This window comes from Scardinius erythrophthalmus (assembly GCF_964197995.2).
Source record: "Scardinius erythrophthalmus genome assembly, chromosome: 1".
NCBI classification, from domain to species: domain Eukaryota; kingdom Metazoa; phylum Chordata; class Actinopteri; order Cypriniformes; family Leuciscidae; genus Scardinius; species Scardinius erythrophthalmus.
In genome coordinates, this window is record NC_138221.1 from 39699941 (window position 1) to 39722486 (window position 22546).

The window sequence follows — 22546 nt, forward strand, 5'->3', positions numbered from 1 at the left end:
TAATGCAACAATATGGGTTAGCGTAGCATGTTTTTTTTTAAATAGTTCACACTTAGTGTAAACAGTTGTTTCTCTCAAACACTAATGTCTCTCTCTCTCCGCAGACGTCTCCATATCCTCTGATCTTGTCCCTGGAGAATCACTGCTCAGTGGAGCAGCAGGCGGTCATGGCGCAGCACCTTAGCTCCATTCTGGGCAAAAAGCTCCTAAGAAAGCCACTCAACGAGCTGCCCCTCCAACAGCTGCCCTCGCCTGAGGTCACACACACTTCCAGTTTTCCTCTTCCTTGAATTAAGAATGAATTATTCATGGAATTCAATTCCATGTTGAAATTAGGTCATGTGACCTCCGTGTAGCTTTCTACTGTTTGAAGCGTTTAGTGTTGCATACTACTTATGTGGGCAGTATGTACAGTAGTGTCCACTGTACTGTGGAGTAAGCAATACTCTGAATTTCTCTTTAAAGGAGAACTTCGGTCAATTTTAACATTGAGCTCATTTTTTTGTACATTTGGAGTGCTGTCAATACAGAGAACAACGACAAAAATCGTTGTTGCCTACACCGAGTTATTCTATTTTTAAAATTTGCACCCTGTAGACTTCAATGGGGCAAGTACTAAACCTGCTTTTAGCCTCTTAACATCCTTGATGTGTCATTACAAGTGCACAGAAAATGTGCATAGGTAATGTGCACGCGCATAGGTTTAGTTACCTATGATCACGCGCGTGAACTCGGCAATCGACTACTTTGGACTTCAACCGAAAAACAGGATGTAAATACAGGTATTTGCGCTGGCTGAAATAACATAATTTTTATACATATCTTTTACATCTACTGCAGTCAGATTCACCCGTGATCACTCTGAAGGAATCACTCACATTTTCTGTGCACTTGTAATGACACATCAAGGATGTTAAGAGGCTAAAAGCAGGTTAAACACACCGTTTTGTGCCTGGCCCTTTAAATGCAAATGAGCTGCTGCTCCCGGCACAGAGGGCGGAGCTTAAAGAGCTCATGTGTGTTAGCAGCTTCGATTACCTCACACACACACACACGAAAATGTCAGAAACTGTTCTGCCTTTTATGTTTAAACGGAGTCAGACTAAGATGGAGAGACTCAGAAGAAGTGACAACACGTAGAATGCAACAGGACATTTCTGAATGGTTAGTTGATGAATTTATGTTGCTGATGTGGAGTTAACTACCTTCAATTAGCATATTCTGTCATGATAATCTATAGATCGCTCGTATAGGAACTGTTGTGAGATGCACACAGAGTGACTTTCTATTGCATGTAAAAAGACGGATGCTACAGTTTGAGCTGACTCACAAATGTGCTCTATTACAACTCTTCCTCTTCTCAACATGGACTGCGTGTTCCCGGGGGTGGGGTTTATGTAAATTTTAGGGTTGGTGATGTCACTAACCCTGGAGGAATGTCGTGTAGTCCCAACCAGCCATTTGTTGTAGTCCTTAAAAAAATGATTTCTTTAAAAGCAAATATCTCCCTTTGCTTTGAACTTTGAGCGACGTAACTTTGCAGATGTTGTTTATGCTCAAACAGCAACATTACACACTAGCTAAAGTTAGAAAAGTGAAATCTTAATCAAACACCCCTTTAAAAATGTACAGTTGGTAAGATTTTGTTATGTTTTTGAAAGAAGTCTCCTCTGCTCACTAAGACTGCATTTATTTGATCAAAAATACAGTAAAAATAGTAATATTGTGAAATATTATTACAATTAAAATAACTGTTTTAGCTGAATTTTAGGCATCATTAGTCCAGAATTCAGTCACATGATCCTTCAGAAATCATTCTACTATGATGATTTGATGCTCAAGAAACATTTATTATTATTATCAGTGTTGAAAACAGTTGTGCTGCTCAATATTTTTGAGGAAACCATGTTTTTTTTATCCATTAATTCATCCTTTCTGAATTATATATATATATATATATATATATATATATATATATATATATATATATATTATTTTTTTAAATCTTACTGACCCCAAACTTTTAAACAGTAGTATGTGTATTCAACAGATGCTTGGTCTAAAATTACTTTTTGGTATTGCTAATTCTTCCTTTCTTGCTCTTGGAAACTTCCTGTTTACATTCTGGGGATTATCAGTAAAAACATCTGACTCTTGCTGCCTACAAAAAAAACAAACAAAAAAAACGTTTAGGACATTTGCAATCGTGTAGTACTAGCAATGAATTTATGTCAGCACATGCCAGTGCTCGTTTAGTGTAAGTTTTCTTACTGTGTCGAGCACTCTTGCCTCTTTTTTCATATGTATCATGATATTCCCTCCTCTCTTTCACTCACGCTGTTTCCAAGACTTTTCTGTCATCCCACCATTCTTACATACTATTTAAGGTGTGTTCAGCCTCTGATGTAAATTATTATGTTTACTGTCACGGTGTTATAAAACGCCCATTTTCCAAGAAGAACAAAGTGTTCATGGTATTGGTGAACATTTCACCAATGTTCTTTCTCTCATGTGCCTGTTTTACTGTAGGAGTTGATGGGGCGGATCCTGCTGAAGGGGAAGAAGTTGAGTGGTCTGCTGGGGAAGAACGACAGCTGGATAAGCTTCTCAAATAGCTTAGATGAAGATTCTGCTGTGGGAGGGGGCGGGAGCAAAAAGGAATCTAAAAAGGATCTTGGGAGGGTAAGTCCAGATATGAATGGCTTTCCTGGCCAAGTTATTAAATCCTGTTCTGTTTTGTAAATTATCGGATGTTTATGTGGTTTGATGTGTACTCTTTGTGTTTTAACATTTGGCATATTTGAGATAATTAATGGTGTATGTGTATGACTGCAGCTCAGGTAAACATATCAGCTATATGCATCATACTGTATGAAGTGTATGTTTATGATTCATAATCTCTGAAGAAAATCTTCCTGTGTGTGTACATACGCATTGACATGTATAAATCCTCCCCCAGTCTGTGAGCACTAAACTGAGTCCAGAGATGTCAGATCTGGTGGTGTATTGTCAGAGTGTGCCCTTTAGTGGTTTCGAGACAGCCAATCAGAGACCTCCTAGCGTGATGTCCTCTTTCTCTGAGAATGAGGCGCTTAAACTCATCAAAGACTCAGGTGAGATGACCTGAACACATCTTACACTGCATATTCACTCAAGCCACATCGTGCTCTGTGTGCTTTAGGACTGGCCTGATCCACAGAACCATTGCAATGAGAAGCATGTCCTGTCTTTTTCAGAAAAAGCATAATAATACTGTGATATCCATCATAATAGAATTGACACGCGACTTCCCAGAAATACACTGCTCTATGAATGTATTTCACAGGTTATTGTGAACAGTGTATTGTTTTAATGTTTACTGCTTTTATCAGGGCCTGTTGCCTAGGGCTCCACCAGATGGTTTATAATAAATGAGCAGATCACTTCCAATGCAAAGACTCTGCTCTTCCAGCCAACACTGACAGCCAGCGGCATGACAAATTTACATCAAACTCACATCATTTCAGAATTAGGTCGTATCACACCACTCAGTTTCAGAGCTCAACCTTTACCACACAAACCACAATAACTGTGATAAAAAAAAAAAAAAAAAACATAATTAGACAAAGGTCAGTCACGCTATCCTTTTGGAAAAAAAAAAATCTATATTGAAACTATAGGAGGAAACTATCAGGTTATATAATGTGTTTAGTTAATCAAAGCAATACTCTACTGTTCAAAAGTGTGGATCATAAAAGAAGTCCACCAAAGCTGCATTTTTTAAATCAAAAATAGAGTAAAAACAGTAATATTGTGAAAAACTATTACGATTTAAAATAACTGTCTTCAGTGTCCTTCAGAAATCATTGTAATATGCTGATTTGCTGCTCAAGAAACAATTCTTATCAGTGCTGAAAACAGATGTGCCGCTTGATATTCTTGTGGAAACTGATACTTTTTTCTGTTGTGCTCTGATTAATAGAACGTCCAAAAGAACAGCATTTATTTGAAATAGAAATGTCTTTGCTGTCATTTTTGATCAATTTAATGCATCCTTGCTGAATAAAAGTATTCAAATCTTACTGACCCAAACTTAAGTGTATGCAAAAACAATGAGAATATAAATTAGTTAACAGCATTAAAACAAAATTGTATCTGTTCATTGTTTTATGTGTGTCCCCTGTAGGGAAGATGTTTGTTCGACTTAACAGTCGGCAGCTGAGCAGGATTTACCCATCAGGCCAGAGACTACAGTCCTCCAACTACGACCCCCAGGACATGTGGAACGGGGGCAGCCAGATGGGTGAGCCGAACGAGCACTCGGACATTCCTGCATGTCTCCAAGTCCAGCAGTAAATGCTTGAAAGCTTCATTCTCTCTGTTCTCCAGTGGCTCTGAACTTCCAGACACCAGGAGAGCAGATGGATCTGAACCAGGGCCGCTTTCTGCCCAACGGGCGCTGTGGATATGTGCTCAAACCTGACTTCCTGTGTCACCCGAAGTCCGACTTTGACCCTGAGAACACTGGTGGAGGACCAGGACATATACCCACACAACTCACCATACGGGTTAGTAACTGCTCCGCTTCTCTTGTTTAGCTTTTCATGACCGTCTGACAGGAAATATTGCTCAGCTTCCCATGTGCCCTGTAAATATTTTGATAGATCTTTTTTTCTACATTCACATTTAATCATTTTTACTGTACTTGTGGGCCATTTGTTTCTCCCACAGGTGATTACAGCTCAGCAACTTCCTAAAATAAACATTGACAATCCCAACTCCATTGTGGACCCGCAAGTCTGGGTGGAGATTCATGGAGTTTCCATCGATAAGGCTCGTGCCAAAACCCAGCGCATTGACAACAATGGTAAGGCAAATGAGATTTTCCGTAATCTAAATGTATTATGTTGTGGTGTGTGATTGTTTAATCCATAAAGATCTTTTCAAATATCTTATAAATGGGAATAGAAACATTGCTGTTTTAATGGTGTGTATATTAATTTAGTTTCATGTAATAGTGCATTTATTTTGCCTGTGCTGTGACAAACAATAGATTTTCCAACAATTAGAGATGTTCCTGTCAGGATTGAAAATTGAGTGTGTGTGTGTGTGTGTGTGTGTGTGTGTGTGTGTGTGTGTGTGTGTGTGTGTTTGTCTCCCCCTGCAGGTTTCAACCCCCGCTGGGATTGTACTGTGAGCTTTCAGCTGCAGGTGCCTGAACTTGCCTTGGTGCGTTTCATGGTGGAAGATCACGACCACAAATCTAAGAACGATTTTATTGGCCAATTCACCCTCCCTTTCACCAGCCTACGAACAGGTGTGTGTGTGTGTGTGTGTGTGTGTGTGTGTGTGTGTGTGTGTGTGTGTGTGTGTGTGTGTGTGTTTGGTATACACAATATAATGTTTTAATAAGACATATATAATATTTAAACATATGCATGGTTTGTGGTGGAAAAAATACAAAGTTCTTGCATGAAACTCTAGATGGCGCAGGCCAATAGGTCCTTTTACTCATCTGTTCATAATCACATCATTCTCAATAGGGCACAGCTGATTGGTTCCTGCCGTATCAGTAGCCAATGAGCTCGCTGCTCAACCTTTAAATACTTGGTTAGCATTTGTTGTAGCAGTGCAGTGCGCTCAGAAACCCTCCACCTTCCCCAGCTCCACCTGTATAGATCTGCTACGGGTAATTCATGTACACTATATTGTAGAGCAGCAGCATGTCTTACTTGCTCACAGCAGCGTGTTGTGTATGTATTGGCAGTAGTAAGTCCCGTACTAACTCTGCCGTAGCAGCAATAAACTACAGCAGAAGCGTAGCAGATCTATTCCACCAAAACCAAACACACAACGCTGTCATACCCATTACCATGCCAATCACTCCGAGAGTTGTCATGACAGAACTGTTTGTATTTTATATTTTCCAACACTAACTGTCCTTCAAAGGTTTAGGGTCAGTAAGATTTTTTACTTTTTACTTTTATACTTTTGTCCAGCAAGGACACATTAAATTGATCAAAAGTGACAGTAAAGTCATTTATAAAGTTACAAAATAAGTTATATTTCAAGCAGATGCTGTTCTTTTGAATCCTGATTTTCTTTTTTTATCACGGTTTTCACCAAAATACAACTGTTTTCAACATTTATAATAATAAGAAATGTTTCTTAAGCAGCAAATCGTCATATCAGAATGATTTCTGAAGGATCATGTGACACTGAAGACTGGAGCAATGATGCTGAAAATTCAGGCTTGCCGTTACATTACATTTTCAAATATATTAAAATAGAAAACAGTCATTTTAAATTGTAATAATATTTACAATATTACTGTTACTCAAATAATATTTGCTAAATATTACTGACCCTAATATTTACCCTAGTTAATACTAACTACTACTGAATAACTTTTAAACAGTATTGAAAATAAACAATTCTAAATGCTTCTAGGTGAACTACTGTATTAGCCTATATAAGAAAGAGTCAGATCAACCTTTTTCCTTCAAAACAGCTCTAGTCGTTTTTGGAATGTTGTTGTTCAAGTCTCTTACTGTGTAGAGTGGGATTTGTGCCATTCCTGAAGAAGAATAGTTTCTGGATCACTGAGAGATCAGCTAGAAGGAAATCTGCTTCTTAGTCTTTGGCCTAGAGCATGTAATGTTTAAAGGGGGGGTGAAATGCTAATTTTCACTCAATCTCCTGTTAATCTTGAGTACCTATAGAGTAGTATTGCATCCTTCATATCTCCAAAAAGTCTTTAGTTTTATTATATTTATAAGAGAAAATAGGCTGTACCGAGTCTTTCCGGAAAAAAACGAGCGTCTGGAGGCGGGCCGTGTGGGCGAAGCCAGAGCCATAGAGAGAATCCGTCGATCTGGGCTTTGTTTATAAAACATTCATCATCGAAATGCAGGGAACAAACAGTCTACACAACTCGTTTCTGCATCCACTGTTCCTAACGCTGGGTTCTTTGGTAAGCTTTCCCTCACCAAAAACACTTTGGAGACACTATGCAGCGCTGCCGATGATTTCCTGTTGAAGCGTGTTGAGGTGCGCGGTCGCGCTTTTCCGGGAGAAATGCTCATATAAGGAGTTCCACTCTGGTCTACGTCATTAGATCCACGGTAAAAAAAAAAAACAGCCGAAACTTGTACCAACCCGGAAGTAAGATTTTCGGCACAGAAATTCTCCGTTATTCGTCCAAAAAATTTTAAAAAAACTTTGGCCATGTTAAGCATGAGAATCCATCTCTTTAACACTGTAAACAACTCTGAATACATGAAACACCATTGTACCCCCCCTTTAAAAAAAGTTCAAGAAGGTTCTGAAATGCATTTAAATTAATCCTGATGTTCATGAAACTTTGACTTCGATTGGTAGTGGTACACATTACTTTGAACACTTGCTTGTGACGCTGCTTTTATTTTAGACTAGTTTTTTCACATATTTAATTGAAGTGTTTTGTGTTATTCTCCAGGTTATCGTCATGTTCACCTGCTAAAAGCAGACGGCTCCAGTCTCTCTCCTGCCACCCTCTTCATCCATGTCAAGGTGGTACGGCGGGGAGTTCCTATTAAAACCGTTTCTGAGCGGCTAGGCAAAGCCTGATGCTTCTCTCATACAGTTGTTCCTAGAAATACTGAAGGAAAAGCCACTGAGCCGAGCTCTTGAGGTGCTGTGACTCTTCAGAATGAGACCACCTGAAAAAAACATGTGACACTGGACATATATGGACAAACTCTGTGTGCAACAATCTGAAGAAAATCAGTGTAGACCTGCATTTGGCTTTTTTTCTATTGTTAATCTGTGGTGTCAGAGCGTGTTATGGCCATGTTATGGTGGAAGCTAAATATGCTAAAGTAAGTATTGTTAGAAGTTACAAGTCAGTGTTGTTTATATAGTCTGTTTCCATGGAGACAGAATTCTATTGAGTCTGAGCCTTGAATTTAGAATATTTAACACATTTTATAATTATTTAATATTTTAATCGAATTTAAGCTAGTCTTGAGATTCTGGACAAGAATCGTATGTGCATGTAGACAGAAATGATCTGTCTTTAATTGTTTTAATGTTTGAATATTGTAATTGTGTTGGTGGTTTTGATATGCTGAATACTGACAAGATAAAGAAAGCGTAGGAAAAAAAAACATATTGAAAGGATACAGAAAGCATAGCAAGTATATGAACTGTTTAGTAAGGTTCACGACTGATTAAGTTTTTGTTCCAATTGGGTAATTCTGAGAAATAATATATTTAAACATTTTTAAAATAACTGACTAATGATGAAATCTGTGTTTAACATAATGTCTGAGACAGAAGATTTTATCGATTTTTTTTATTATTATTTAATCGATTTATTAATATTTTATTAAAGCATTGTAAATGCTCAGTGTCCTAAGATGTCCAAATTTAGACAAATTACACTTATTGACCAGCAACTTTGCTGAAGGTGCAGGCAACTATAACACTTGCCCCTAGATACTTCATTTTATGGCTAAGATTGATAAATCATGGTTATTGAGTTAAAGAGTTTCCAAAGCTCTGTGTTTTGCACTAGGCTATGATCATCTATTTTATATAATATATAATAATATAATATATCAACTACTTCTTTACAAACGTGTTTTAATTGTAGATTTTCTGTTTAACAGTAGAAAACTACCATCCCTTGATCTGAATGTCTAACTTGTTGTTTATACAGCACTGTAGCCTATGTGTATGTGTGTGTATGCATATTTTTATTAGGTTGTACTGGAATAGATAATCAGTATTTAAATAAATTAATATTAATATTTCTCTAGCTAATTGTAGCTAATTATTGTGTGTTTAGATAGACATACAGGCAGACAGCTAGATAGATAGACAGCTAGATAGATAGATAGATAGATAGATAGATAGATAGATAGATAGATAGATAGATAGATAGATAGATAGATAGATAGATAGATAGATAGATAGATAGATAGATAGATAGATAGATAGACTCAAAATGAAAGAACTACAGAGCCCATCGGCCATTGCGACAGTCCACCAATGGTTTTGCGGGGTGTGAGAGCGCAGGGCGAGATCCTCACTTCCTGGTTAAAGATGGCGGATGAGAATGAGACAGCACCGCAGCTGGAGAAAGAAACTGAGGTAGAAGATGATCATGGACATTGCAGCAACTGTGAAAATGAAGAGCATCACTCTGATGATGGGTGAGCGTGCATGCATTTTATTGTTAGCTCGTAAAAGTACAATACTCTTCCTCACGGCCCTAAAAGACAGGGCCCTTGTTCGGCTAGGCTGGGGCACGCTAACAGCATATCAGCCCGCCCTGTGGTCCTACGCCATTGGTTCACGGCCTTGATTGACGCACGGAACTCTAAAACGATTGGCTCAGACGCCGTCAATCAAACAAAAGGACGGTTCCATATGGCCAGTTCTCTAGGATCATTGGCATTTTTGTGCGAGGCGTTAAGAGCCTCACCATAATTCATGGTATGGTAAAAATGAATAAGCTATCACGTTTAAACTCGCTATTTCATATGCCGTTTAATAAATCATAAACTGACAAATATTTATAAATCACCACCAAAAGCAGCTTTCAAACCTGCTCATGTGGCCTTTGTGGCCACTAGGTTGAAAATAATTTGGATTTGCTGTCACTAAACGATGGCTTGTCGTGATCTAGTTAGCTTGACTGCTGCTAGTTGCAAGCGAAGCATTATTAAAGTTTTTTTTTTTTTTTTTTATCACCTTGCTCTCTATTTGCAGTCTCTCTCAGTCGTTTTCCCCGATGGAGTTTCACTTTCAGTACCAAAGAGCTAATCTGTTCACTGAAATATAGTTAATAATAAAGCCCCACTAACCAGCTTCTTATCCACTATTTTTTCCTCAAGGTCACGTACAGAGACCGTCTCCAATGTATTAGGCAACTGAGAGTGAAATATTGTACTTTGTTATCATAAAGAAGTAATTGTTTGTGCCGCCTATCATGTTGCCGGTTTTCTTCCGTTATGAAAATAATACGTAAATAAATATTTTCATGAACATTTTTGTTTCATTTATTCGTGTGTAACTGTCATGTGACATGTTGGATAGATTTATTGTTTATTAATCTGGAAAATGTTTAACAAAAATACAGAATAATTTACATTTAAAAAGCTAACTTGGGCATTTTTTCCTGGCTGTTCACAGTATTTTCTTATTTATAGAGTGATAAAAACCATTGAACCTGGTCAATTCTGTTCTGCCAATGTATGACATAGGGCGAGTATTTAATTCAGTTATGCCTCATTTGCATATTTAAACATAAGAATTGATAACTTGTAATACAAAATTGACTGTCTTAAATGTATTATGATTAATTAACTATGGAAGTAATTATTATGACATCTAAAACATAATTTAAAACTACTCTACAATTGTCCGTTATGTTATGAGGACATCCTATATTGCAGCTTGCTTAAATCTATTGAAATAATACACAGATAAAGAATGGAAGCCCTGGTGGATAGATGGGGATAGACGGCTGTCAAAGCAATAGTCACAGAGGTGCTTGTTCATCCATCAGTCTTTAACGTATAGCCCACCACCCCTTGAACACACAAAAACATGCTTTTTCTGCAGGTCATGTGATAGACCAGCTGTCCCCCATTAACAAATGTAGCTCAGCGCTGTCACCTCTCTCCCTCCGTGGACATTAATAGGATTAGCTGCGCATCTCTCTGTAAGTCGCCCCATTCCATCTCGACTACTGGTGTGGGTCTTGACTCTTGTGCCTGTGTAGGTCAGGCATGAGGTGACATTAGTTATTTGTATCAGTATGTCCAATTTGATCTTTTTGTTTTCTTTTTTACATTTTTTTTAAGCTTAGATTCTGCTTGATCTTTTTCACTCACATGCTACCAGTGTGTATATTTGTCACCATACTTTCAACTGAAATAAATAGGTTCATTAAAGGGATAGTTCACCCAAAAATGTAATTCCGTCATCATTTCTTTACCCTCATGTCATTCCAAACCTGTATGAGTATCTTTCTTCTGCGGAACATAAAAGATGATATTTTGAAAAATGTTGTAAACTGAATGATTTTGTTGTCTATTGATTTCCATTGAATGTACAAAGAAACACTGAAACAATCCTCACAATGTCTTCTTTTATGTTCCACAGAAGAAAAAATAACTCGTAAAGGTTTAGAACGACATTAGGGTGAGGAAATGGTAACAGGTCTGTTTTTGGGTGAACTATCCCTATATCTCTGTGAAACTCTAGACCAATTCTCTTTGTTCTGTGAAAATTCTTGTTTATATGTTAGAAATGTCTAAATCAAATCCAGCCTATAAGTATTGTTGTACTCTTGTCAACGTGAAATACTGCTGAATGCATCAGGAGCGGTGATGCATCCATTCCTTTCACCTGCATCAGCTGTAGTTAGTGCTGAGTGGACACGACCTCTCATTATATCTGCCCATGTCAACTGAGCTCATATGACCCGCAGGGAGAAGGGTGACACAGGTGCCAAGAAGAAGAAAAAGAAACAGAAGAAAAAGAACAAGGACAAGGCTGGAGGAAAAGATGTAGCACAGGATCCGCTGGCCAAAGTGAGTGTGTTTGTATGACTCTGTGTGTTTAACAAGATTATTTAAAATTTTCATCTCAAACTCCCTTAAAGTCAAACTTTTAAAAACACTAATCATTTACACTGCTAAATGTAATCTAAAGCAATTATCATAATGGTTGTCCATTTTTTTGGCAACAACAACTACTACTTTGGCGATTTAAAAAATCCATAAAGAGAGACCGTAAAACTAATCCATGTGAATTGAGCAGTTTAGTCCAAATTATCTGATACAATCGCTTTATGTGATGAAGAGATTGAATTTAGGGGTGTTATTCACATATAAATATTGATCAGCGAACAGATAGAGAAGCTCAACTGTACTAGCTTGATGTGCGAGAACAAACCTAATTGGTTCTTGTTGAAGATCAAACGTGCTGCATAACACGAGAATGAATCTCATTGGTTCTTGTTGATGCTCAAACGTGCTGCATAACACAAAAATGAACCTCATTGGTTCTTGCTGAAGCTCAAATGTGCTGCGTAACAAGAATGAACCTCATTGGTTCTTGTTGAAGCTCAAACGTGCTGCGTAACATGAGAATGAACCTCATTGGTTCTTGTTGAAGCTCAAACGTGCTGCGTAACTCGAGAATGAACCTCATTGGTTCTTGTTGATGCTCAAATGTGCTGCGTAACACAAGAATGAACCTCATTGTTTCTTGCTGAAGCTCAAATGTGCTGCGTAACACGAGAATGAATCTCATTGGTTCTTGTTGAAGCTCAAATGTGCTGCGTAACACGAGAATGAACCTCATTGGTTCTTGTTGATGCTCAAATGTGCTGCGTAACACGAGAATGAACCTCATTGGTTCTTGCTGAAGCTCAAATGTGCTGTGTAACACATGAGAATAAACCTCATTGGTTCTTGTTGAAGCTCAAACACGCTGCGTAACACGAGAATGAACCTCATTGGTTCTTGCTGAAGCTCAAACGTGCTGCGTAACACGAGAATGAACCTCATTGGTTCTTGCTGAAGCTCAAACGTGCTGCGTAACACGAGAATGAACCTCATTGGTTCTTGTTGAAGCTCAAACGTGCTGCGTAACACGAGAATGAACCTCATTGGTTCTTGCTGAAGCTCAAACGTGCTGCGTAACACGAGAATGAACCTCATTGGTTCTTGCTGAAGCTCAAACGTGCTGCGTAACACAAGAATGAACCTCATTGGTTCTTGCTGAAGCTCAAACGTGCTGCGTAACACATGAGAATGAACCTCATTGGTTCTTGCTGAAGCTCAAATGTGCTGCGTAACACGAGAATGAACCTCATTGGTTCTTGCTGAAGCTCAAACGTGCTGCGTAACACGAGAATGAACCTCATTGGTTCTTGCTGAAGCTCAAACGTGCTGCGTAACACAAGAATGAACCTCATTGGTTCTTGCTGAAGCTCAAACGTGCTGCGTAACACAGGAGAATGAACCTCATTGGTTCTTGCTGAAGCTCAAACGTGCTGCGTAACACGAGAATGAACCTCATTGGTTCTTGCTGAAGCTCAAACGTGCTGCGTAACACAAGAATGAACCTCATTGGTTCTTGCTGAAGCTCAAACGTGCTGCGTAACACATGAGAATGAACCTCATTGGTTCTTGCTGAAGCTCAAACGTGCTGCGTAACACAAGAATGAACCTCATTGGTTCTTGCTGAAGCTCAAACGTGCTGCGTAACACATGAGAATGAACCTCATTGGTTCTTGCTGAAGCTCAAATGTGCTGCGTAACACGAGAATGAACCTCATTGGTTCTTGCTGAAGCTCAAACGTGCTGCGTAACACGAGAATGAACCTCATTGGTTCTTGCTGAAGCTCAAACGTGCTGCGTAACACGAGAATGAACCTCATTGGTTCTTGCTGAAGCTCAAATTTGCTGTGTAACACATGAGAATAAACCTCATTGGTTCTTGTTGAAGCTCAAACATGCTGCGTAACACGAGAATAAACCTCATTGGTTCTTGTTGAAGCTCAAACATGCTGCGTAACACGAGAATGAACCTCATTGGTTCTTGCTGAAGCTGAAACGTGCTGCGTGACACACGAGAATGAACCTCATTGGTTCTTGCTGAAGCTCAAAGGTGCTGCGTAACACGAGAATGAACCTCATTGGTTCTTGCTGAAGCTCAAATTTGCTGTGTAACACATGAGAATAAACCTCATTGGTTCTTGTTGAAGCTCAAACATGCTGCGTAACACGAGAATAAACCTCATTGGTTCTTGTTGAAGCTCAAACATGCTGCGTAACACGAGAATGAACCTCATTGGTTCTTGCTGAAGCTGAAACGTGCTGCGTAACACACGAGAATGAACCTCATTGGTTCTTGCTGAAGCTCAAACGTGCTGCGTAACACGAGAATGAACCTCATTGGTTCTTGCTGAAGCTCAAACGAAAGTCTTACAGGTTTGAAACAATGTGTAAATGATGACAGAATTTTCATTTTTGGGTGAACTAACTAATAAATAAAACTGAACGACATGGATCTAAACAACTGAGGATCACACACAACTTTCACGTAATTCCGAACACAACAAACTAATGTAGAAACACTCGCATTGCTTGGAAACGCATGAGAAATCAAAATCGCTCAAAATATCAGGTTTGATACCCTCAGTCTGAACATCATACCTAGTGTACAACAACTGTCCAGACTCCAGACCGCAAATCGGGGCAAACATCATGAAGTGTATTTCAGCCTAAAGCAATATCTGCCAGAAATGTAATATTGGTGCGTCACTACTTTAGTATAGGAACAAATGTTTTCTTTACAAGCACTGTCCCAACTGCTTGGTCTATATGTGTAGTTATATTTTGTAATAATATTTGTAATATTTTGATTTAGACCCATATATCAGTGCAGGAAATGCCTTAAATACCATGGTATTCTTTGAAGTACCTTGGGTTATTTTCTAAATACCATCGTATTCATTACCATCATCTGATATCACTGCACCATGGTACAGCCAAAGTACTTTTGCAAGCATTTGAGGAATTATTTCTGTCTCTTCCTCAGGTAAACTCCCTCCCTGCTGATAAGTTACAGGAGATCCAGAAGGCCATTGAGCTGTTCTCAGTGGGACAAGGTCCAGCTAAAACCATGGAGGAGGCCACACGTCGCAGTTATCAGTTCTGGGACACTCAGCCTGTTCCTAAACTTGGTATTGATCATTTGTGCAATTGTACTCACAGTAGTTTCATTATTATACTTGTTCCTTGGTCTAACATCAGTTTCCTAGTAGTGTACATTTTCATCTGTACAACATATGTTTTCTTGAGACTCATGACTTGTGGCACAGTGTATTCTGATCTGTCATTTGTTTGTAGGAGAGACTGTGACGTCACATGGCTGGATTGAGCCAGATAAAGATAACATACGAGAGGAACCGTACAGTCTACCGCAGGGCTTCAGCTGGGACGCTCTCGATTTGGGAAATGCTGCCGTGGTACAACACTCAAACCATTACATTTATCCCTCGAATTCTTATACATACAAATATACACCTGGAAACAACTCGTCTAAAGCTCTTTTCCATTTCTTTTTTTCTCTCTGAAGCTGAAAGAGTTGTACACTCTCCTCAACGAGAACTACGTGGAGGATGATGACAACATGTTTCGTTTCGATTACTCTCCTGAATTTCTGCTTTGGTAAGAATGATTGGCTTGAAAAATGACAGATTCAAGGTTATGAAAAACTTGATCTAAATTTTTTTTGTCTTGTATATGAAAGGCTATCTATCTATCTCTCTTTTTTTTTTGGGGTATGAAAGTCATGTGATATCTGTCCTCAGTTTCTCTGTACTGTGTTTTTGTCCCAGGGCTCTGCGTCCTCCAGGCTGGTTGCCTCAGTGGCATTGTGGAGTGAGGGTGAACTCTAATCAAAAGCTAGTTGGTTTCATCAGTGCCATTCCAGCCAACATCCGCATCTACGACATGTAAGCAGTCATAAGTGTATCTACTGTAAATAATGGTTTAAATGCAATGAATTCAATTGACCCATATCTGCTCTTTGATCCCCCCAGAGAGAAGAAGATGGTGGAGATTAACTTTCTGTGTGTGCATAAGAAACTTCGCTCGAAACGAGTGGCTCCGGTACTCATCAGGGAGATCACAAGACGGGTCAATCTGGAGGGCATCTTTCAGGCTGTGTACACCGCAGGTGTGGTGCTGCCCAAACCTGTGGGCACCTGCAGGTAAGACACACATCTGCCCTGTCGTAATACGCATGCACAGGTGCCTCTGTGCAGAGTGGAGAGTGCCATTAGATAGGCTGTTGAGCAGCAGATATTGCTAGACATTAACTCTTTCCTCTGATACAAAAAACTTCCTCCAGGTGGTACATAGGTTCTCAAATATGCCTTATTGTGCCACAATCAGAATTCTGTGTGTATTGCGTCAATGGAGAAATTTGGACTCTAAAAGTAGATCTTTTTTGAGGGTCAGTAAGTTTGTTTTTTGTTTTTTTGAGAGAGAGAGAGAAATTAACTTTTAATCAATTTAAATGCATCCTGGCTGATTAAAATTGACAGTCAAGACATTTATAATGATGAATGAATATTTCAAATAAATGCTCCTCTTTTGAACTTTCTAGTAATCAAATAATTCAGAAAAATGTATCACGGCTTCCAAGTTCCAATTCTCACTTATAACTAACTATTAAGTATGAATTTTGTCTCAGTAAACTCCTAATTACTGCTTATTAACAGATAGTAAGGTAGTTGTTAGTTTAGGTATTTGGTTGGATTAAGGGATATAGAATATGGTCATGCAGAATAAGACATTATTATGTGTTTTATAAGTACTAATAAACACCCAATATCCTAGTAATATGCATGCTAACAAGTAACTAGGTAATATAGTGAGAATTGGACCCTAAACTAAAGTGTGACAGTGAGTGAGTAATGATGCTGAAAATTCAGCTTTGCATCACAGGAATTAATTAGATTTAAAAATAATTACAATAGGAAACAGTTATTTTAAATTGTAATTATTATTTTACAATTTTACAGTTATATTAGCCTGGCTAACGTCAGACCTAGTCTCATTGAGACGTGGTCTGGGAACCACACGTTCATTTTCTCGTATTTGAGGCGTGGTTTACGAATGCCCAGAGCCGTTTATTGAGCGCTACGAATGTCTATCAAATGCGCCTGTACGTAGCTCATAGCCAATCGTTTCAATTATACCAGATGACGTATGTAGAGCGACAGAAATTCGACGAGGAAGAAGACGAAATAAACTTGCGTTCTAAACAGAACACTATCTAAGGCTGCATCGAAAGGTAACTTCGTGTCTGATGCCATGTTGGACCCATAGATATAAACAAACTGCTTCGGTGTGTCACATAGACGTCGTCATCGTCTTGCTGCTCCCTCCCCGTTCTGTGATTGGTTCCCTCGCTGAGGCGAAAATCTGGTCCATGGTGTCCAGTCTGCCTAGCAGCGTGAATAAAATCGCGAGGCAGCATGGGGAAACCCAGGCTACAGTTATATAGTAGTTTCGATTAAATAAATGCAGCATAAGAGACTTCTTTTTCAAAACATAAAAAAATCTTACTGACCCCAGACTTTTGAACGGAAGTCTACGTGCCAAAGTTCTCGTAAAAATGGCAATCTCAAAATGAGAAGTAAATCAAGTAATGATTCAAACAACACTGCCATTTGTGTGCTACTATTAGTTGCTGCTGTAAATTTAACAAATTTTAATAGCCTTTTTTTTTAACCCCCTGTTTTGTACTAATTGCCTTGCTTTTTTGTGTGGTAGATATTGGCACCGGTCTTTGAACCCACGAAAGCTGATTGAGGTGAAGTTCTCTCATCTGAGTCGGAACATGACTATGCAACGCACAATGAAGCTCTACCGACTGCCAGAGGTGTGTGCCATCTTCTTTCCTGGGTGATGTCTGGGAGCTTTCCTCTTTTCCATTTTCTCTTATTGCATGTGTTTCTCCTGTAGGCTCCTAAGACTTCAGGCCTGAAGCCGATGACTGTAAAGGACGTCCCAGCGGTTCACCGCCTGCTGAATGAGTACCTGAGTCAGTTCAACCTGGTCCCCGTCATGAGCCCTGAGGAGGTCCAACACTGGCTGCTTCCTCAGGAGAACATCATCGACACCTATATAGTGGAGGTATTGACACCAAGAATTCATGCCATGTATAATCCTAGAGGTATCACTCATGAAAGTATGTCTAACATACAAAAATAAGCATATTCAGCGTATTTCTAAGAAATATATTTGGTGTGTGAACAGCTGGTCCTTTATATCAACTGTGTTGTAGAGTTCAGATGGGAAGGTGACTGACATCCTGAGTTTCTACACTCTGCCGTCCACCATCATGAACCATCCTGTGCATCGCAGTCTGAAGGCAGCGTACTCTTTCTATAATGTACACACCACCACCACTTTGCTGGACCTGATGGGAGACGCTCTCATCCTCGCCAAGTCGGTCAGTCACTGAAAGTGTGTGTGTGTGTGAGAGAAAGAGAGAGTTAGGGCTGCAACTAACGATTATTTTGAAAATCGATTAATCTGTCTATTGTGTTTTCGATTTAATACAATTAAAACTCTCATATCTTATTTCCCAAAAAGAATCCTGCCCGATGTTGTCCTCCAAACAGTGTGCAAACTGAAGGTTATGAAAACAAATCTAGAGCGTATCTATGCTGGGCTGTGTTATACATTATAAAACTTGGTGGATGTTTTCCCTGAACGGGTGTAATTAATCGATAATCAAATTCTGTTGATTATATTCTCTATTGATTTTATCATTTAGTTGTTTCAGCCTTACTATGAGTTTACCTATCTATAGTTTTGGTGCAAATTTCTCACAAAAAAAAAAAAAAACATTCATAAATGAAATGTTGTTTTAGCAGTGAAGGCAAACTTGTGTTTAAGAAGAACATATCGTCGCTGTCGGGCGGAATCCTTGCATCTCCAAACCCATTATTTTTCAGGAAATTAAAAATTGAGTTATTAAACATTGTATCGTTAAAGTTGGTATTATACCTTATATTGCTATCATATACTGTTGTGTACCAACATTAAAGGAGAACTCGGCAACTCTAGCGAACTCTAGTCACTTCTTCGCTGATTTTCCCTTTTGTTGTCGCATGTTTTCCCCACGAGCTCCCCCTACAGCTGTGGTGGTGCGTATATTTCACAACACGGTCGTAAAAAACTCAGCCTCCTCCCCCTCTCTACCGCTGCTCATGTGCGTTTGTTATGATCGGAGCAAGCCAACTGTATCGTGTGGAGCTATGTCTACTGAGGTGGGTAAAATCTGGTAATACATCATACATGCGTGTGTGCAGGGCTGGCGATTGCTATAGGCGAATTAGGCGGTTGCCTAGGGCGACTGTGTGTGTTTATGTCGAATTGCCGTAAAGCAATTCATGTTTCGCGCTCGTTCTCGTTCTCGCTTCTCACGAGACTTCCAATTTCTGTCTTGCCGGGACGGTAGTGCCCAAGTTGCAAGGTTGGTTTTCCGCCTGGGAACGCTGGGGGGAGCAGGGAAAGTCACCAATATCACCATAACAGGTTGTTTAACCATCCAAATGATTTCTAGACAGTTTTATTAAGTTAAAAAAGTTACCAAGTTCTCCTTTAACACAACATTTCCCCAAAATCATGTTTAATCGGAGATACGAGATTTATGACTTGGGAGCAGGGAGATACGAGGTTACGCTGTCATTGATAAGAAAGGAACGGACACAGACGTCGCTGCTGCCAGCAGTTTTCATCAAAGTCTGCTGTCGCGTTGAGCCTTTTGACAAGAGATAAGGCTTTAAGAGCTATTTAAATCTAATGATTGTGGTTACATACATCTTCCTGAACTCTATTTTAATCGTTTAAGAGATATGAGTGATGCAATACCAAAATACTAGGCTGTCTAAAATAGGCGGAAATTAATCTGCACGCAAACAAAGTCGGCGGTCGCGTTGAGCCTTTTGACAAGAGAAAAGGCTTCAATAGTTATCCAAAGATAGGCTTATTTGGCGCCAGTAACTTAGACAGCCCCTTTTTCTCCCATAAATAAAACCTGCTACTTGGGGTATTTTACATGCACAGTGCCAACTTCGAGTCAGTAAAATATTAATAGAAACAATAATTTAATGGTGGTATCCAAAACATTTAATTCAATTAAAGTAACTTTATTATATTAGATACATTTTAAAACTTCCATGCACACGTATAATAAGCCTAGTAATAATAAGCCTAGTAACAATAAGCCGATATTTAAAATACATCATTAACTGATATCATAGTTTAACACAGATAAGATCATAATTAAGGCTTGCTTTATGTGTTGCTCGACGAGGATTTCTTAATTGCTGCGACTTTCATTCTTGAGGTGACAAAATGGAAGGCTCTCGCCGGGAGTGAAGAAGATGTGGAGTTACGCGGATTCTCAAACAGTTGAAGTGTCCAGTGGAGTTAAGAGATTTGCTCTCAAGCCATTTTTAACACTTTAGATCGGTTAATAATTTGTAAAAATAACAGACCCACGTGGGGACTGACCAATAGCATCGATTTGTGAAAAAATATGAAATTGACAAAATTTGGACATAGGAGGTTTCCGTCCGACAGCGACGATATGCAGCAGTATGAAATGTATCATTTGCAGGCACAACTTGGAGCATTAAACTATCAGCAGAATTATTAAAGCTTTTCTCGTGTCGTTCCCCCTGCAGAAAGGATTTGATGTCTTTAATGCACTGGACCTAATGGAGAACAAGACGTTTTTGGAGAAGCTCAAGTTTGGCATTGGAGATGGAAACCTGCAGTATTACCTCTACAATTGGAAATGTCCCAGCATGGGTTCAGAAAAGGTACAAGTTTTCAGATGTCAGTCCAGAGTTCTCAATGAAAATCTTTTTTCTTTATATAAATCAGAGTCAAGCTGAAGTTACATTAATTGGCCACTAGATGGTCATAGTACTTCACAGCCTGTCTCCCAAAGCACCTAGATGTCACTTTCTATGGTTTTTAATGTTGTTCATATTTATATTTACACACACTCACTGGCCTCTATTAGGTACACTCTGCTAGTATTGGGTTTGCTTCCAGAACTGCCTCAATTCTTTGTGGCATAGATTCAACAAGGTGCAGGCCTTCTCCTGCTGTAGCCTCTCTGCTTCAAGATTTAACGTGTTGTGTGTTCAAAGATGAGTTACTGTTGCCTTTCTATCAGCTCAAACCAGCCCGGCCATTCTCCTCTGCCCTCTGGCATCAACCAGGCATTTTCTCCCACAGAACTTGCCCCTCACTGGATATTTTCTCTTATTTGGACCATTCTCTGTAAACCCTAGACCTAGAGATGGTTGAATATCAGCAGTTTCTGAAATACTCAGACCGGCCCGTCTGGCACCAACAACCATGCCATGTTGGAAGTCACTTAAATCACCTTTCTTCCTCATTCTGATGCTCTTCCGCAGATCATCTTGACCATGCCTACATTCCTAAATTAATTGTTGCCATGTGATTTCAAAATGAATTATCATTCATTTTTTGTAGGTGGGGTTGGTTCTGCAGTGACCCATTTCACCATCCATGACCTCTGTCTCGCATGACAGCGAGGCTGATTGATGACATCACGCACTGACCACCTGACAGATGCTACCAGTGGACTTCCTGATTCAGGAAGGAGAATTCACCGCCCATTTTTAAGTTTGAACTTTGACCTTTTGGACCTGCACTACTGCTGCCAGACTGAGAAGATTTTCTTCTCTTTCCTCTTTTTTGTTTTTTTCTCTCTCTCTCTCTCCCTTTCCCTCACTTATCTTCTTATTCTCTCTCTCTGCGCATGGACCTAAAGCCATTGTAGTTACCATCATCAGAGATGAGGAACCTTAATCTGTTATGATTGTTAACAAAGGTGCGCGCACACACACACGCTGATATGTAATTACAATGCTCATGATGAACCCAGATGCGTAAGTGTCACGTTACTCGCATCGGTAGATTCAACTCATTCAGTATAAAGTGATTTTACTCTCCCAATCCCAATGGGAGGTGCTTTTTTTGCAAAAAAAAACAAAACAAAAAAAACAGGATGAAAATGTTCATTTCCTCAGTGTTTTAGAAAAGAACATGCAACAATCAAAGACACATGAAAGTTCTTAGAAAAAAACAAACAGCCAATGAGATAATAAAAATCCTGAGTGGACATGACAAGGGCTGCTGTCAATGATTTTCCTGTGGTCATTCTCTCCTTCGCACATCATAAACTGTTTTTCGCCATGGAAGCCTCGTCTCTACTTTCTTTTGACAAACGTTGACCAACTGATGGATGCGGTACACAGCGAGTGAGATCTTTTTGTCTTGGTTTTGCTTTGTTATTGCTTTTAATCTGTTCTCTCTAATCAGTTTATTGCTTATTTGTCTCTAACTGCCTGTGATCCTCTTTCACGGTTTTGCCAACTGAGAAGCACCAGTGTAAATAAACAAGGAAGCAAAGAGAAATACCATATTAGATCCACAATTTGACAGTGGTTGGGACTACATTGTACACCTGGCAGATCGCAGGGGGGGAGGGGGGGGGGGTCATCATAAATTAGCAATAATGATGGTGTTTTTGAGGAAAATTCCTAATAATGGAATGTGGTGATTTGTGTCTTGGATGATAGATTATGCCTGCTCATAAAGTTGTACAGCTCTAAAAGTATTGGAGAATATCCTTATTGTGGTGTGAGCATATGCCCTAACTCTTATTTATCACATGATCTGTACAACACATGGAAGTAGATGGATGTATCAAAGCAGTACAACCTTATGAGTAACTGGCAGGATCTACTTAAAATTGTGGTTTTGAACACAGTATGGGTAATTTGAGGAAGCGGATTGTGGAAAATACAATGGAAGCAACTGAAAACGGGTCTTTAGGTTTTTATGATGGAGTGAAAGACATCAACATGTATTATTATTAATTTTTTTTTGTTTTGTTTTGTGCTAAATAAAAAGTAGCAGCTGCTGTGAACGGT

General features: G+C 39.2%; 2 protein-coding genes across 2 annotated transcripts in view; both read left to right on the forward strand.

Annotated features, from left to right (window-relative positions):
• Positions 1 to 8117, forward strand: part of plcd3a (phospholipase C, delta 3a) — a 29660-nt gene extending 21543 nt beyond the window's left edge. Inside the window, exons 8-15 of the mRNA XM_081380382.1 lie at positions 105 to 257; positions 2530 to 2682; positions 2960 to 3113; positions 4166 to 4282; positions 4369 to 4547; positions 4711 to 4846; positions 5147 to 5296; positions 7457 to 8117. Coding sequence (XP_081236508.1) covers positions 105 to 257; positions 2530 to 2682; positions 2960 to 3113; positions 4166 to 4282; positions 4369 to 4547; positions 4711 to 4846; positions 5147 to 5296; positions 7457 to 7587 — 1173 coding nt within the window. The 3' untranslated portion in view covers positions 7588 to 8117. The remainder of the gene's footprint in view (positions 1 to 104; positions 258 to 2529; positions 2683 to 2959; positions 3114 to 4165; positions 4283 to 4368; positions 4548 to 4710; positions 4847 to 5146; positions 5297 to 7456) is intronic.
• A 926-nt stretch (positions 8118 to 9043) lies between these two features.
• On the forward strand, positions 9044 to 22546 carry nmt1a (N-myristoyltransferase 1a). Its single transcript, XM_081360474.1, has 12 exons — positions 9044 to 9176; positions 11462 to 11564; positions 14584 to 14728; positions 14895 to 15013; positions 15124 to 15215; positions 15386 to 15502; positions 15590 to 15760; positions 17331 to 17439; positions 17523 to 17693; positions 17845 to 18012; positions 20258 to 20395; positions 21081 to 22546. Exons 1-12 carry the CDS (start codon positions 9067 to 9069, stop codon positions 21099 to 21101), a joined length of 1464 nt encoding a protein of 487 aa, XP_081216600.1. The 5' UTR covers positions 9044 to 9066; the 3' UTR covers positions 21102 to 22546.

Excerpts from the sequence above, each read along its gene's own strand:
- nmt1a (XM_081360474.1), top strand. The coding sequence starts at position 9,067 with ATGGCGGATGAGAATGAGACAGCACCGCAGCTGGAGAAAGAAACTGAG. Across the intron at positions 15,014-15,123 it reads ATTTGGGAAATGCTGCCGTG|CTGAAAGAGTTGTACACTCT; the intron begins GTACAACACTCA and ends TTCTCTCTGAAG. Across the intron at positions 17,694-17,844 it reads TCGACACCTATATAGTGGAG|AGTTCAGATGGGAAGGTGAC; the intron begins GTATTGACACCA and ends ACTGTGTTGTAG.